This window comes from Entelurus aequoreus, linkage group LG19 (assembly GCF_033978785.1).
Source record: "Entelurus aequoreus isolate RoL-2023_Sb linkage group LG19, RoL_Eaeq_v1.1, whole genome shotgun sequence".
Classification (NCBI taxonomy): Eukaryota; Metazoa; Chordata; class Actinopteri; order Syngnathiformes; family Syngnathidae; genus Entelurus; species Entelurus aequoreus.
Window position 1 is genome coordinate 40,401,889 of NC_084749.1, and position 18,923 is coordinate 40,420,811.

The 18,923-nt window shown below is 38.3% G+C and overlaps 1 protein-coding gene across 1 annotated transcript in view; it reads right to left on the bottom strand.

Annotated features, from left to right (window-relative positions):
• LOC133634930 (BMP/retinoic acid-inducible neural-specific protein 3-like) overlaps positions 1-18,923 on the bottom strand; it is a 261,185-nt gene that overhangs the window by 43,154 nt on the left and 199,108 nt on the right. The window contains exons 5-6 of the mRNA XM_062027587.1: positions 12,315-12,420; positions 5,142-5,378 (exon numbers count right to left, since the gene is read on the bottom strand). Of these exons, the coding sequence (XP_061883571.1) occupies positions 5,142-5,378; positions 12,315-12,420 (343 nt within the window). The remainder of the gene's footprint in view (positions 1-5,141; positions 5,379-12,314; positions 12,421-18,923) is intronic.

An 18,923-nucleotide genomic window follows, 5' to 3' on the forward strand; every position in this document is an offset into this window, starting at 1 on the left:
ATGGCTTTCGCTTTGCATAGTAGAGGTCTAACTTGCACTTACAGATGTAGCGACAAACTGTAGTTACTGACAGTGGTTTTCTGAAGTGTTCCTGAGCCCATGTGGTGATATCCTTTACACAATGATGTCGCTTTTTGATGCAGGGATCGAAGGTCAGTAATATCATCGCTTACGTGCAGTGATTTCTCCAGATTCTCTGAACCTTTTGATGACATTACGGACCGTAGATGGTGAAATCCCTAAATTCCTTGCAATAGCTGGTTGAGAAATGTTGTTCTTAAACTGTTCAACAATTTGCTCACGCATTTGTTCACAAAGTGGTGACCCTCGCCCCATCATTGTTTGTGAATGACTGAGCATTTTATGGAAGCTGCTTTTATACCCAATCATGGCACCCACCTGTTCCCAATTCGTCTGTTCACCTGTGGGATGTTCCAAATTACTGTTTGATGAGCATTCCTCAAATTTCTCCGTCTTTTTTGCCACTTGTGCCAGCTTTTTTAAAAGATGCTGCAGGCATCAAATTCCAAATGAGCTAATATTTGCAAAAAATAACAACGTTTTCCAGTTCAAACGTTAAGTATCTTGGCTTTACAGTCTAGTCAATTGAATATAAGTTGAAAATGATTTGCAAATCATTGTATTTTGTTTTTATTTACGACTTACACAACGTGCCAACTTCACTGGTTTTGGGGTTTGTACAACAAAACATGTGAACCAAAAGGGACAAATGGTGAGTGCCAAAGTCCTCCCCTTTGTCACACAAGCATTGAGTGAACACTTAATCCATGTGGGATAATTAAGAGATATCGTGTCTAATACGTCTGCAAACTTTGCAAAAATAACTTTTAACTTTGTCATTATAGGCTATTACAGCGACTGAAACTAGTTTCTCAAATGACACACCTTCTTTGATGATGCAATAGACGGAATGCAGACGACCAAAACAGAATACATTTTTTATGACTTAAAAAAACAAGACAGAACATAGTCTATTTAGGTTATTTGGGTCAGTGGTCCCCAACCACCGGTCCGGTGCCCAGTGGTACATTTGTTGCCGGGTCGCACAGAAAGATTAATTTATAAACTACCACATTTTCTCCGACTTAACTTTCGCCTGTTCGACTAAACACACCAATAAGCTTGTTATAGATTTATATTACAACTCCTTTGTTATAGTACATGGGAAAATGCACATTAATGGACATATAACATGTTAATGTGCCAGATTGTAGCCAAAGGCTAATTTTTCATGCTAATTTTTTTTGCTGTTTTTAGTTGCCACACGTAGAAAGCCGGTCTGTGAAAATAATGCATGCATTAAACCGGTCCCCTGGTGGAAAACAGGTTAGGGAACACATTGAATCAAATTATGGGAGGTATAGTATATGGTCGGCTTACGGTATGTGTTATACAATTTGAAAAACCACCAAATCTGTTTATCCACAAAGGTCACTGCAAAAAGTCAGTGTTCAAAAACAAGAAAAAAAAAAAAATAAATTAGGGGTATTTTACTTGAACTAAGGAATATTATCTGCCAATAGAACAAGAAAATTCGGCTTTTCAAGATTTTCCAAAACAAGCAAAATTAGCTAACCTCAATGAACCCCAAAATACCTTAAAATAAGTATATTCTCACTAATAACAAGTGCACTTTTCTTGCTAGAAAAAAAAGAGACCTTTTTGCTCAATATGTTGAAAAATATTATTAAATTAAGTAAATGCTAGTGCCATTATCTTGACATAATTATATGCGCTCGGCATTACATTTCTTGAAAGCAACAAACTTATACTAAAACTAATTTATTGTTATTAATGGAAAGGCAACAAGGCAACCGCTTGTTACTCTCGGGGTCTACTAGCCGCTCAGGCAAATCATATTGTCTAAAAATGCATTTTTCCATCGATAACATGACATCATCGCACCAAGTGCGTGCTCTTTCAGTCAATTAGTGCGCATATATACAGCCAGGCCTCCGGACAAATTTTTTTTAATTGTAATTTTGAAGAATTTATTTGAATGTGCATGAACTATTTCTGTTCAAAATAGTTAGAAATGTCACATGTTAAATGTTTAAATATTAACTGTCCGTTTACTGTACTGTGCCAACTGTACTACTATATGAGTACGTATTTGCTATTGTTTCATTGAAAATAAAACAGCAAAGTCCATTTGGCTGTCATCTGTTTTAATTATGAGACACATTTGTGTCAAAATCATGATTTATTTTTTCACGCTTGAAGTAAGAAATTATTACTTTATAATAATAGAAATACATTAGGAACAGATAGTTCAATAATGGTTTTTTTTAATGCAAAATAACACATATCACTTATATAGCAAGATAAGTGTCTTTTTTCCAGTTAGGGAGTGTTAGGGGCGGCGTGGTCTGGTTGGTAGAGCGGTCGTGCAAGCAACTTGAGGGTTCCAGGTTCGATACCCGCTTCCACCATCCGAGCCGTTGTGTCCTTGGCAAGATGCTTTACCCACCTGCTCCCAGTGCCACTCACACTGGTTTAAATGTAACTTAGATAACGGGTTTCACTATGTAAAAGTGCTTTGAGTCACTAGAGAAAAGCGCTAAATAAACACAATTCACTTCACTTCACCTCAGCTTGACATCCGTTGCCTCAAAGGACATGAGCACGTACCGTTTTTTTTATCCTCTTCTTGGTAAAAGAGCAGGAAATAATACGTTTGTCAAATAAAATGGATTGCAAGTGCTTGGTTTTCATTAATTCCATTGATATTTTAGAAACTATTTGGGATTCTGACAGTTGGCAACCCTGTTTGTTTTCAAGTGACTACACAAAGCCCACTGATATTTGTACACCTGAACTAACTGTAAGTATTAGAGATGTCCGATTACGGCTTTTTAGCTGATATCCGATATTCCGATATTGTCCAACTCTTAATTACCGATTCCGATATCAACCGATACCGATATATACAGTCGTGGAATTAACACATTATTATGCCTCATTTTGTTGTGATGCCCCGCTGGATGCATTAAACAATGTAACAAGGTTTTCCAAAATAAATCAACTCAAGTTATGGAAAAAAAATGCCAACATGGCACTGCCATATTTATTATTGAAGTTTTTTTAACATGCCTCAAAACAGCAGCTTGGAATTTGGGACATGCTCTCCCTGAGAGAGCATGAGGAGGTTGAGGTGGGCGGGGTTGGGGGTGGGGGGGGGGGATTAGCGGGGGGGTGTATATTGTAGCGTCCCGGAAGAGTTAGTGCTGCAAGGGGTTCTGGGTATTTGTGTTACGGTGCGGATGTTCTCCCGAAATGTGTTTGTCATTCTTGTTTGGTGTGGGTTCACAGCATACTTGCCAACCTTGAGACCTCCGAATTCGGGAGGTGGGGGCGGGGGCGGGGGCGGGGGAGATGGGGGGTGTTGAGCTGGGTGGGGTCGGGGCGCAGGGTTCAGTGGGAGGAGAATATTTATAGCTAGAATTCATTGAAATTCAAGTATTTCTTATATATATATATATATATATATATATATATATATATATATATATATATATATATATATATATATATATATATATATATATATATATATATATATATAAATAAAAGAAATATATATATATATTTATAAATAAAATAAATAAATAAATAATCCTAACCCCTAACCCAGGGGTGTCCAAACTTTTTCCACTGAGGGCCACACACTGAAAAATCAAAGCAAGCGGGGGCCATTTTGAGATTTTTTATATTTAGGCCTCCACTTAGGCTTGATCCCGGGGACCCCAAAGGGTTTTGGTCAAAAAAATATAAAAAATGTGTCATTATTCAGTATTATTGTTTTTATTATTATTCAAGTTTGAAATATCTAGATCAACACTAGGTATATATATCTGTCAATATAACGTTTTTAAAGATTTAAGTTGTATGCTCTTTTTGTCAAAGAAAACCCTGTTTTTTTATGGAAAAAACACAATATATGCAATATTTTCACCCAATAAAACTTTTAAGTGGAATATTTGAGATTATATAATAATGGGAGCCTTAAAAAGGTCAATAACTCATAACCACATTGATTTTAATTCTTTTTTTTTTTTTGAACAATGACACTTAAAAACAAATCACACTAAAATTATTGGGATCCAAAAGGGTCCTACTCATTAAAGTGTTAAAAAATAAATTATATATTTTTTTTACTGTTTACTTTTAACACAATAATCTCGAGATCAACTTCAGATCTATCCGTCAATTCTAAGTTTTATTGTTGTTTATGTTTTTTGTTTGTTCGTTTGAGGCCCTTCTTTAAAAAAAAAAAAAACAGCTCAGTTTTTTATATGGCAAACACAAAATATGCAACATTTTCCCCCAAAAAATATCTCAAAGTGCAATATTTAATGTGACATAATTGGAGCCTTGGACAGGTCAATAATTCATAATGACACTGATTTGATTCATATTATTTTTTAAAGAAAGAAACAGCCTGGAAAGCAGCTTTGTGTTATTAGAGTAAACATTGCAACATTTTCTTGTTACATTTCACCTGTTTGCTCTTTTATACCACTTTTTATGTGTTTTAATTTTTTTCAATCGTATTTTTAAAATGTGCCGTGGGGCCGTTAAAAAATGACCTGCGGGCCACAAATGGCCACTTTGGACACCCCTGCCCTTAACCCTAACCCTAACCCTTGTTGTCCGGCTGGAAATCGGGGGACATTTGGGAGAATGGTTGCCCCGGGAGATTTTCGGGAGGGGTACTGAAATTCGTGAGTCTTCCGGGAAAATCGTGAGGGTTGGCAAGTATGACTGGGAGACGCAACTGCTCTGTACTTCTCCCTACGTCCGTGTACCACTCCGTACAGCGGCGTTGTAAAAAGTCATATATTTTACTTTTTGAAACCGATACTGATAATTTCCGATATTACATTTTAAAGCATTTATCGGCCGATAATATCGGCAGTCCGATAATATCGGCAGTCCGATATTATTGGACTTCTCTAGTAAGTATACATGCGTTTTTGTTTGTTTTAATCATTTTGCATACTATTCAAAAGCTTTGGGTGGAGTTATTGTTTTCAAAAAAGCCAGCATTTGTCACTTTCTTTCTGCAAAGCCACACATACCGTAAAAGACACGGAATGCCAAATGAGAAAATAACTGACCTGACTCCTCAAAGTCTTGGTTGGCGATGTTCCAAGATTCTTGGATTTTCAGCAAACTGGCTTCCATGGACTTCAAATCCAACCTGGGGCAATTACACTGTGGGTAGTCGGCGCCACACTGACACCAGCAGTCATTGTCTCGGCACACAAATTGGCCCTCCTCATTACATCCGATGTAGCTGAGAGCTGCCTGCACAAAGCTGGCCCTCAGATATTCTGGCAGAATGGCATGGAGGCCTGAGTCATGGAAAAAACAAAACATGTCACATGGATGACTAACCAAGTAGTTAAAGGCCTACTGAAATGAATTTTTTTTATTTAAACGGGGATAGCAGATCTATTCTATGTGTCATACTTGATCATTTCGCGATATTACCATATTTTTGCTGAAAGGATTTAGTATAGAACAACGACGATAAAGATTGCAACTTTTGGTATCTGATAAAAAAAAGGCTTGCACCTACCGGAAGTAGCGTGACGTAGTCAGTTGAACATATACGCAAAGTTCCCTATTGTTTACAATGATGGCCGCATGCAGTGAGAGAGATTCGGACCGAGAAAGCGACAATTTCCCCATTAATTTGAGCGAGGATGAAAGATTTGTGGATGAGTAAAGTGCAAGTGAAGGACTAGTGGGGAGTTGAAGCTATTCAGATAGGGAAGATGCTGTGAGAGCCGGGGGTGACCTGATATTCAGCTGGGAATGACTACAACAGTAAATAAACACAAGACATATATATACTCTATTAGCCACAACACAACCAGGCTTATATTTAATATGCCACAAATTAATCCTGCATAAAAACACCTGCGTGTTTGTTATGCTAGCTCCTAGCTCCTCTGCTAGCTCCTAGCTCCATAGAACACGCCAATACAATTCAAACAGCTGATCAACACACACAATCACTCAGCCCAAAAGACCGTTTACCTAACCCAAGGTTCATAAAGCTTATATATTTTTAAAAAGTTACGTACGTGACGCGCACATACGGTCAAGTTATCGAATGTTTAGCAGCCAAGGCTGCATACTCACGGTACCTGATATTCAGCTGGGAATGACTACAACAGTAAATAAACACAAGACATATATATACTCTATTAGCCACAACACAACCAGGCTTATATTTAATATGCCACAAATTAATCCTGCATAATAACACCTGCGTGTTTGTTATGCTAGCTCCTAGCTCCTCTGCTAGCTCCTAGCTCCATAGAACACGCCAATACAATTCAAACACCCGATCAACACACACAATCACTCAGCCCAAAAGACCGTTCACCTAACCCAAGGTTCATAAAGCTTATATATTTTTAAAAAGTTACGTACGTGACGCGCACGTACGGTACGGTACGTGTTATGCTAGCTCCTAGCTCCTCTGCTAGCTCCTAGCTCCATAGAACACGCCAATACAATTCAAACACATGATCAACACACACAATCACTCAGCCCAAAAGACCGTTCACCTAACCCAAGGTTCATAAAGCTTATATATTTAAAAAAAGTTACGTACATACGCAAAAAAAAGCCAAAGCTGCATACTCACAGTAGCACGTCTGCGTCTTTGTCATCCAAATCAAAGTAATCCTGGTAAGAGTCTGTGTTGTCCCAGTTCTCTACAGGCGTCTGTGTATCCAAATCAAAAGTCCTCCTGGTTAGAGTCTCTGTTATCCGAGTTCTTCCATCTTGACTGCATCTTTCGGGAATGTAAACAAAGAAGCGCCGGCTGTGTACTGTTGTGGCTGACTACGTTCGAAAAATACGTCCATTTCGCACCGACAACTTTCTTCTTTGTTTGCTCGGCTTCCTTCTCCATAATGCAATGAACATGATTGAAACAGATTCACGAACACAGATGTCCAGAATACTGTGGAATTATGAAATGAAAACAGAGCTTTTTCGTATCGGCTTCAATGTGGAAGGCATACCCGTGTTCGCCGGGCTACGTCACGCGCATACGTCATCCTCAGAGGCGTTTCGAACCGGAAGTTTAGCGGCAAATTTAAAATGTCACTTTATAAGTTAACCCGGCCGTATTGGCATGTGTTATAATGTTAAGATTTCATCATTGATATATAAACTATCAGACTGCGTGGTCGGTAGTAGTGGGTTTCAGTAGGCCTTTAATGTACAGCAATGTCTGTGAATGAGTGATTGTTAAAGTAGGCTTAGAGCAGGGGTGTCCAAACATTTTCCACTGAGGGCCGCACATGGAAAAATGTAAGCGTGCGGGGGCCATTTTGATAGTTTTAATTTTCAACCCATAACAAAATATATGGATTTTGTTTGTTTTTTACCTTTAGGGCTCCCGGGGACCATAAAGGGTCTAAGTTATTAAAATGTTAAAAACAAGTCAAATTATTATTTATTTATTTATTTAACGCTTACAGTAAATCTCTACAGCAGGGGTCACCAACGCGGTGCCCGCGGGCACCAGGTAGCCCGTAAGGACCAGATGAGTAGCCCGCTGGCCTGTTCTAAAAATAGCTCAAATAGCAGCACTTACCAGTGAGCTGCCTCTATTTTTTAAATTGTATTTATTTACTAGCAAGCTGGTCTCGCTTTGCTCGACATTTTTAATTCTAAGAGAGACAAAACTCAAATAGAATTTGAAAATCCAAGAAAATATTTTAAAGACTTGGTCTTCACTTGTTTAAATAAATTCATTATTTTTTTTACTTTGCTTCTTATAACTTTCAGAAAGACAATTTTAGAGAAAAAATACAACCTTAAAAATGATTTTAGGATTTTTAAACACATATACCTTTTTACCTTTTAAATTCCTTCCTCTTCTTTCCTGACAATTTAAATCAATGTTCAAGTAAATTAATTGTTTTTATTGTAAAGAATAATAAATACATTTTAATTTAATTCTTCATTTTAGCTTCTGTTTTTTCGACGAAGAATATTTGTGAAATATTTCTTCAAAGTTATTATGATTAAAATTCAAAAAAATTATTCTGGCAAACCTAGAAAATCTGTAGAATCAAATTTAAATCTTATTTCAAAGTCTTTTGAATTTATTTTAAACTTTTTGTTCTGGAAAATCTAGAAGAAATAAAGATTTGTCTTTGTTAGAAATATAGCTTGGTCCAATTTGTTATATATTCTAATAAAGTGCAGATTGGATTTTAACCTATTTAAAACATGTCATCAAAATTCTAAAATTAATCTTAATCAGGAAAAATTAGTAATGATGTTCCATAAAATATTTTTTAAATTTTTTCAAAAAGATTCGAATTGGCTAGTTTTTCTCTTCTTTTTTTCGGTTGAATTTTGAATTTAAAAGAGTCGAAATTGAAGATAAACTATGTTTCAAAATTTAATTGTCATTTTTTTCGTGTTTTCTCCTCTTTCAAACCGTTCAATTAAGTGTAAATATCATTAATTATTAATAATAACATAGAGTTAAAGGTAAATTGAGCAAATTGGCTATTTCTGGCAATTTATTTAAGTGTGTATCAAACTGGTAGCCCTTCGCATTAATCAGTACCCAAGAAGTAGCTCTTGGTTTCAAAAAGGCTGGTGACCCCTGCTCTACAGTATATCAACTTCAGGTTGATATAAAGTTTAAAAAAACAAAAAGTTTTTAGGCCTTTTCTGTCAAAGACAACTTAGTTTTTTAGAATAAAACTAATATTTGCAGTATTTCCCCCACTGCCCAAAACATTCAGAAAGCAATGTTTGATGCGAAGTAATTAGAGCCTTAAAAAGATCAATAATGGAGGACACCATTGATTTTAATTCATTATTATTTTTGAGTAATCGCAGTGAAAAGATAATTAAAATTCGGGATCCAAAAGGTGCCCCACTCAGAAAGTGATACCGTGGGACGGCGTGGCGAAGTTGGGAGAGTTACTGGTACGATCCCCACCTTCTACCATCCTAGTCACGTCCGTTGTGTCCTTGAGCAAGACACTTCACCCTTGCTCCTGATGGGCCTGGTTAGCGCCGTGCATGGCAGCTGCCGCCATCAGTGTGTGAATGTGGAAATAGTGTCAAAGCACTTTGAGTTCCTTAAAAAAGGTAGAAAAACGCTATACAAGTACAACCCATTTACATTTTTATTAGGTTTTTTTGAACTTTCAACACTTGAGTTACGAGCTCAACTTCAGATACATCTGTCGATTTTACGTTTGAACTATTATTTTGTTTGTTTTATGCTCTTTTGTCAAATAAAATGTTGATGTTTTTGTATGGCAACCACACGATATATTCAATATTTCCCACATAAAATTTTTTAAAGTGAAATATTTGAAATAATTGGAGCCTTGAGTAGGTCAATAATTCATTGTAACATTGATTTCTTTTTTTTTTTTGGAGCAATGGCAAAAAAATAAAAATAAAGATGGACAAAAGAAGAAAAAAAAAAAGCCTGCATGGCAGCTTTGTGTCAACATTGCAACTTTTTCTAGTTAGATTTCACCTCATTCCACTTTTTTAAATGTTTTTTTAAATTTTTGCAATAGCATTTCCAGAATGTGTGGCGGGCCGGTAAAAAATTAGCTGCGGGCCGCAAATGGCCCCCGGGCCGCACTTTGGACACCCCTGGCTTAGAGTGTCCCTAAAGCAGGGGTTCTTAACCTTTTTGACCTTGGGGCCCTACTTTTCCACCACAAAGAGGCTCGGGGCCCACTCAAACATTAACACTAAATTAGCAATCTTACTCTTGATTTGAATCATATTCAATAATTATGTCCAACCTAGTTACCAGGATAAACCTTGTCAAATGATATTAATTAATGTGGTAGTCACAAATATTATTATCAAGGTCGAAAACAAATGACATACAATTAAGTTAAGTTAAAGTACCAATTATTGTCACACACACACCAGGTGTGGTGACATTTGTCCTCTGCATTTGACCCATCCCCTTGTTCACCCCCTGGGAGGTGAGGGGAGCAGTGAGCAGCAGCAGTGGCCGCGCACGAAATCATTTTGATGATTTAACCCCCAATTCCAACCCTTGATGCTGAGTGCCAAGCAGGGAGGTAATGGGTCCCATTTTTATAGTCTTATGCAATACTAAAAATAATAGATTCTAACCAAATCAACAATAAATAATATAAATGTGTCTTAGATTAAAGTGCAAATGAAAAAAAAGGCCTCACCACTTTAGTCATAATTTTTGCGCCTGAGAAACCCCTCTATGACTTTAGCCCCATACAGAGTCAAGTATAGAGAGTATGGACGGCTAAATGAGAGGGGACGTGTTTGGTGCATGCAACTAAGTCGTTCTGATGTTAGTTTTCCTGACGAAATCAACTAAAATAATATGTCTAAATATACAGTCGCCATCAAAAGTTGACATACACTTGTAAAGAACATAATGTCATGGCCGTCTTAAGTTTCCAATACTTTCTACAACTCTTATTTTTTTTGTGATAGAGTGACTGGAGCACATACTTGTTGGTCACAAAAAAACATTCATGAAGTTTGGTTCTTTTATGAATTTATTATGGGTCTACTGAAAATGTGACCAAATCTGCTTTTGGTAGCCATCCACAAGCTTCTGGTTGAAGTTTTGACCACTCCGCTTGACAAAATTGGTGCAGTTCAGCTAATTGTGTTGGTTTTCTGACATGGACTTGTTTCTTCAGCATTGTCCACACGTTTAAGTCAGGACTTTCGGAAGGCCATTCTAAAACCTTAATTCTAGCCTGATTTAGCCATTCCTTTACCACTGTTGACATGTGTTTGGGGTCATTGTGAAACTTGCCAAGGGACATGTAAGCAAATATTAACATTGCTGTATGTATACTTTTGACCCAGCAGATTTGCTCACATTTTCAATAGACCCATAATAAATTCATAAAATAACCAAACTTCATGAATGTTTTTGTGACCAACAAGTATGTGCTCCAATCACTCTATCACAAAAAAATAGGATTCATGGAAAAAAATGCCAACATGGCACTGCCATATTTATTATTGAAGTCACAAAGTGCATTATTTTTTTTTAACATGCCTCAAAACAGCAGCTTGGAATTTGGGACATGAGGAGGTTGAGGTGGACGGGGTTGGGGGGTTTGCAAATTTCAGCAGGTACAATTGCTTATTGTCACTCACCCTCTAATTTATGTTCTAATAAAATGGTGTGAACTATTTTTTTTTAACATTTTCTACAAATATTAAATGGTCATTGAGCCTGTTCAGTCATGCAGTTAAAGCAGACTGTCTCATTGTATACCATACTTGCCAACCTTGAGACCTCCGAATTCGGGAGATGGGGGGGAGGGGTTGAGGTGGGCAGGGTTTGGTGGTAGCGGAGGTGTATATTGTAGCGTCCCGGAAGTGTTAGTGCTGCAAGGGGTTCTGGGTATTTGTTCTGCTGTGTTTATGTTGTGTGACGGTGCGGATGTTCTCCCGAAATGTGTTTGTCATTCTTGTTTGGTGTGGGTTCACAGTGTTACGCATATTTGTAACAGTGTTAAAGTTGTTTATACGCCCACCCTCAGTGTGACCTGTATGGCTGTTGACCAAGTATGCCTTGCATTCACTTGTGTGTGTGAAAAGCCGTGGATAGGCAGTGCCTTTAAGGTTTATTGGCGCTCTGTACTTCTCCCTACGTCCGTGTACACAGCGACGTTTTAAAAAGTCATACATTTTACTTTTTGAAACCGATACCGATAATTTTTCGATATTGCATTTTAAAGCTTTTTTCAGCCGATATTATCGGACATCTCTACTTGAAACCAAGCAGTCCATACTCTCTTCTCTGGCACCATATCGTCATTACTACTACATGTGGTGGAAAAGTGATTGAAATTGAGTACCGCTGCGGCCCATAGCTGAGAAACATATTTTTTTTGGGCGGCCCTCTAGGGGGCGCTCGCGGCCCGACAATGGGCCACGGTGAGGGTAGGCCGCTTTAAAACATGCAAGACCCTCTCTTGATGTTCTGCCTCCTGACATATGCTTGGGATAATGTGCAATATGCCCAATGAAAGTTTTATTTTAGCTGCACAATTCTGCTGCTTTTGTTCTCCGTCATTACAGCCTGGTATACACTTCAAAGACTTCTGAGTGAGGATTGTACCAAAAAAAAAAAAAAAAGACAGACAGAAGCTAAATTCATTCTGACACTCTTGTGCTGCAGTTATGGGTTTGCCGGGAAAAAAGACACCGTGACAATTCCATCAGAAATAGTGTGAGTTCAATTATGGATGGTCAACCTTGCAAATGAATCTTGTTTTCAGGGCTCTGAACCAAAACGGAGCTGACAGAATCCAGGTTGTCATAGTTACTGCATCCGAGAGGACCTGTCCTTGTTTCAGTCACCTGAAGGAAACAGAAGAAAACCAAGGCGCATGATTAGAACTGAAATTACGACTGGAAGGAACACCAATCGGAAAAAAACAGTAAAAGAAAAAAATTTACAGAACACCTAAACTAATGTTTTTCAACCTTTTTTTTGAGTCAAAGCACAGTTTTTGCGTTGAAAAAATCTGGACGCACACCACCAGCAGAAATCATTAAAAAACAAAACTCAGTTGACAGTAAAAATGTTGGCAATTGTTGGATATGACTTTAAACCATAACCAAGCATGCATCAATATAGCTCTTGTCTCAAAGTAAGTGCGCTGTCACCACCTGTCACATCACGTCGTGACTTATTTGGAGTTTTTTGCCGTTTTCCTGTGCATACACTGCAAAAAGTCAGTGTTCAAAAACAAGAATTAAAAAAAAAATCATTTGAACTAAGCAAAATTATCTGCCAATAGAACAAGCAAATTTGGCTTGTCAAGACTTTCCAAAACAAGTAAAATTGGCTAACCTCAGTGAACCCCAAAATACCTTAAAATAAGTATATTCTCACTAATAACAACTGAACTACTATATGAGTACGTATTTTCTATTGTTTAATTGAAAATAAAACAGCAAAGTCCATTTGGCTGTCATCTGTTTTAATTATGAGACACAATTGTGTCAAAGTCATGATTTTTTTTTCACGCTTGAAATAAGAAATTATTACTTTAAAAAAGTCGTTTTATACTTATGAGTGTTGTGGTGAAATTTGTCCTCTGCATTTGACCCATCCCCTTGTTCACCTTCCTGGGAGGTGAGGGGAGCAGTGGGCAGCAGCGGTGCCGCGCCCGGGAATCATTTTTGGTGATTTAACCCCCAATTCCATGCGCCACACATTTTCAATGGGAGACAGGTCTGGACTACAGGCAGGCCAGTCTAGTACCCGCACTCTTTTACTATGAAGCCACGTTGATGTAACACGTGGCTTGGCATTGTCTTGCTGAAATAAGCAGGGGCGTCCATGGTAACGTTGCTTGGATGGCAACATATGTTGCTCCAAAACCTGTATGTTCCTTTCAGCATTACTGGGGCCTTCACAGATGTGTAAGTTACCCATGTCTTGGGCACTAATACACCCCCATACCATCACAGATGCTGGCTTTTCAACTTTGGGCCTATAGCAATCCGGATGGTTCTTTTCCTCTTTGGTCCGGAGGACACGACGTCCACAGTTTCCAAAAACAATTTGAAATGTGGACTCGTCAGACCACAGAACACTTTTCCACTTTGTATCAGTCCATCTTAGATGAGCTCAGGCCCAGCCGACGGCGTTTCTGGGTGTTGTTGATAAACGGTTTTTGCCTTGCATAGGAGAGTTTTAACTTGCACTTACAGATGTAGCGACCAACTGTAGTTACTGACAGTGGGTTTCTGAAGTGTTCCTGAGCCCATGTGGTGATATCCTTTACACACTGATGTCGGTTTTTGGTGCAGTACAGCCTGAGGGATGGAAGGTCACGGGCTTAGCTGCTTACGTGCTGTGATTTCTCCAGATTCTCTGAACCCTTTGATGATATTACGGACCGTAGATGGTAAAATCCCTAAATTCCTTGCAATAGCTGGTTGAGAAAGGTTTTTCTTAAACTGTTCAACAATTTGCTCACGCATTTGTTGACAAAGTGGTGACCCTCGCCCCATCCTTGTTTGTGAATGACTGAGCATTTCATGGAATCTACTTTTATACCCAATCATGGCACCCACCTGTTCCCAATGTGCCTGTTCACCTGTGGGATGTTCCAAATAAGTGTTTGATGAGCATTCCTCAACTTTATCAGTATTTATTGCCACCTTTCCCAACTTCTTTGTCACGTGTTGCTGGCATCAAATTCTAAAGTTAATGATTATTTGCAAAAAAAAAAATGTTTATCAGTTTGAACATCAAATATGTTGTCTTTGTAGCATATTCAACTGAATATGGGTTGAAAATGATTTGCAAATCATTGTATTCCGTTTATATTTACATCTAACACAATTTCCCCACTCATATGGAAACGGGGTTTGTACAATGCATTGCATTTTCTGTAGATCTTGTGCAAATCGAGCCATGATCAAATCAGGGGAAGGATTTTGTGAGTATGTGTGCTACAAATGATCTTCAGAGCAAAGCATAATGAGTAATTTGTGATGTTTCTAGAAAGTCACGTCAAACAGGCCATTGCAAATGTGAAAAAAAACCATACCATAAAACATAAAGACCATAAAACAACTGAGGTCCAAGATGATTGTAAAGTATGCATTAATGTTTCATGACTGCAGAGGCAATAACACACCACGAGTGAGCAACACAATCCATGATAGAATTAAACAAGGTATGTTTGTGTAAAATTGATGTTATACAATGTTTTATTTACGATGTTAAAAAAAAAAAACCTTGTTAGAAAAGTGTAGCCAGACACTATTAGAGCAAAGTTAGAGGTGACATGCTGAGCAGACACCATGGTGTTGTTTTCTGATGTGAAATAGGTTGTTTGCAACTTGCTCAAAGTTACATATAGAAAAAAGTAGTTAGGACACAACTTCTCATTTCAATGCGTTTGCTTTATTTTCATGACTATTTACATCGTAGATTGTCACTGAAGGCATCAAAACTATGACACCTTTGAAGTGAAAACCATTCCAGGTGACTACCTCTCGAAGCTCATGGAGAGAATGCCAAGAGTGTGCAAAGCAGTAATCAGAGCAAAGCGTGGCTATTTTGAAGAAACTGGCATATAAAACATGTTTTCAGTTATTCATAGTTTTGATGCCTTCAGTGACAATCTACAATGTGCAAGTCATGAAAATAAAGAAAACGCATTGAATGAGAAGGTCTGTCCAAAATTTGGCCTGTACTGTATATATATTTCCATGGAAATGCCCCCCTCTACCTCAAATAACTACTCACCCCCAAATCCTCCTCACTACACCTCCGCTCCGGACAGGCTAACCTCCTCCAACCTCCGAGGACAAAGCTACGAACAACGGGAGACCGGGCTTTCTGCTCCGCCGCTCCCAGTCTGTGGAACGCTCTCCCTGACCACCTGAGGGCGCCACAGACTGTGGATGCTTTTAAAAAAGGCTTAAAAACCCTTATATATGCATACTAGTTCTAGCTGTTAGGATGTTCTTGTTTTTATTTGTATTTATTTTTATTATCTTGTTATTTAAATTTTTTTGGGACTGCGTGGCGAAGTTGGTAGAGTGGCCGTGCCAGCAATCGGAGGGTTGCTGGTTACTGGGGTTCAATCCCCACCTTCTACCATCCTAGTCACGTCCGTTGTGTCCTTGGGCAAGACACTTCACGCGCTATACAAGTATAACCCATTTATCATTTATCATTTATTTTTAATACACTGTAGCACTTTGAGGTTGTTTACTCAATTTAAAGTGCTTTTTACAAATAAAATCTATTATTATTATTATATGTATGTGTATATATAAAAATGTGTGTGTTTATTTATGTACTATTTATTCCCCCCCCCCCCCCCCCCAAATGTCCATATGTTCACAATTACTAACTATCGAATACAAATTGTTAGTCAGTCCGAAGAATTAGTCCAGTGTAGGGAATGCGTGCACAATAAAGTTTGCAGGACGATGTATTGTCCCACAAGTTATTGCTGATGAACTATATTACTGTCCGCATTATTTTAAGACCCAATTAAGCACTAATGTGATTATAAAATATGTTAATAACGCGATAATCTTTGATTTCTCATTAGTTTTGCTTTACCATTGTAATTGGGAGGTTAATAACGTGTAATTATCCTAATTAAGTAAACAATTAAAATACAATTGACTCTCAATCTGTGTTAGCAAAATACTGTGCTTTTTCCCCAGTTGTAAAAACTGGGTCAGGTGATTTGTTATGTTGTTTTTCTTTCGCCATCACTTTCCAAATACATTGGGCATACTTGCTCGTCTCGGCGTGACGCTGGGATCATCTTGCTCAATCATTTAAAAGTCGAAATATTCCTACACCGGACATTTGGCTTTGCAATCATTTTATGTACCGTATTTTCCGGTCCATAGAGCGCACCGGATATAAGGCGCATTAAAAGGGTCATATATTTTTTTTTTTTCGAAATTGAAAACACTTCCTTGTGGTCTACATAACATGTAATGGGGATTCATTGGTCAAAATGTTGCACGGATTATGTTTTACAGACCATCTTCAAGCTGCTTTCTGACAGTGCAACAATAGCGCCGGAAATGTGTCCAGTGAAAAACCATCGAACAGGAACTCTCCTAATATCTAAAGTTTCTTGGGTGAATAATGTAAACTCACTACACCTGTATGTTTTAGTGCTTTCACGGCGAGTTTACTGACAGATATAAGTAAGAACTTTACGCTACTTTGTATCACAAATGGCAACAGCAGAGGGTGAATGTCCCATAACAAGAAGATAGAGAAAAAGAAGAAGCTTTTCGACTATGGTGTCGCCACGGACTACAAAGGCGGACGCGCGCAATTTTTCAGGACTTATGCAGATCCCAAATACAGAACAGCAGGAACCAGAAGGTAAGAAAAGTTGCTTTTGCATAATATTGCGATGTCACGTGGGGGTCGCATCTTACTGCGGGGTTCGTTCTCTCGGGATGCAGATGGACAACTCCGGACAAAGCCTGCAGGTAGGAACATGATTTATTCTTCATAAATCACACACACATCAAAAGAAACAGGAAACAAACTAAAGGAAAGCGTGCCGATCGCATGGGAAGCTAAGGCGAGACTTAGCACGGGAATCAAGAAGCATAGGAGCCTGAATTTCCCAACGTAACTGTTGCATTCCGCAAACAAAGAAGCAAGACAGAGTGTGGCGAGCAACGTGAATAAATAGCTCTCTGATTAGTGCTCGACAGCAGGTGAGCGTGCCGAACACTAACCAGAGGCAGGTGAACCCGATTCATCCCATTGAAACCAAAACAAACCCTGAGGTGCACAAAAACTGGAACTAAGGAGTCCAAAACTAACAGAACATAACTAAACAAAACATGATCCGGGCCACGGATCATGACATGCGAAACAAAACGCCAGATAATATGTCTTACCTTATACACACACCATAATGATACTCGTATGTTGAAGCACAGTACAATCCACCATAGCTTCATAGCTTACCAAAGTCGTACTAAAACATTTTGATGGATTTTTGATCACCGTGTGTAATGTTCTATATTTTCAATGGAACGTATGACATGTTGGTGTTCTTTACTTGAGTCACATTGCATTCTTCACATATCTCTTATGTGCGACTGCCATCTACTGGTCACACTTATCATTTCACCATGTACCAAATAAAATAGCTTCGAGGTCGGTAAGCGCAACCAAAATTGTTACGTATATTAGGCGCACCGGGCTATAAGGCGCACTGTCGAGTTTTGAGAAAATGAAAGGGTTCTAAGTGCGCCTTATAGTCCGAAAAATATGGTACTCCTAATTTTTGTTTACATCGCAAGCAAGTCGCGACTGGCGAGGTTCCCTGTCTGTTATCTAATTGTCATGCCTGCGCCCACCGAGACAGATATTGTGGATAACTGACAAAAGGATTCACTCTGTTCATCTAATGCTGCTATTAAACAAAATAGCTCAGGTGCTGAGAGCGATGCACAGAGTGAACCCTCTTCCACTTTTTTGAAAGCGAACGACTAAGAAAACACACTGACATGGCAAATTACCTATGAGGCGAAAAAATATTGAGTTTCAATTAATTGGTTTAATGACTAGTGCACATAAAAATAATAATCAGGCACAAGTCCTGCTCCTTAGTCCTTTGAAAATATGGCCCTCAGAACAGTTTAGCTGAATAGTCCTTCACACTATTATATCCTGATGTTCCTTTGATATTGTATCATGTTTTCCAAAATGTGAATTATTTTGTAGAGTCAGCAGCTGGGATAGGCTCCAGCCTCCCCACGACTCCGAGAGGGACAAGCAGTAGTAAATGGATGGATGGATGGTATTACAAAATAGACGTGTGTATGTATTTATGAAGCATGTATTGAAATTAACAATAATGCTTAAACTTCAATATGCAATTAGATGAGTATTTACAAAACTCCAAACCAGTGAAGTTGGCACGTTGTGTAAATCGTCAATAAAAACAAAATACAATGATTTGCAAATCCTTTTCAACTTATATTCAATCGAATAGACTGCAAAGACAAGATATTTAATGTTCGAAATGAGAAACTTTATTTTGTTTTGCAAATAATCATTAACTTAGAATTTAATGGCAGCAACACATTGCAAAAAAGTTGGCACAGGGGGCATTTTTACCACTGTGTTACATGGCTTTTCCTTTTAACAACACTCAGTACGCGTTTGGGAACTGAGGAGACACATTTTTGAAGCTTTCCAGGTGGAATTATTTCCCATTCTTGCTTGATGTACAGCTTAAGTTGTTCAACAGTCCGCGGTCTCCGTTGTGGTAATTCAGGCTTCTTATTGCGCCACCCATTTCCAATAGGAGACAGGTCTGGACTACAGGCAGGCC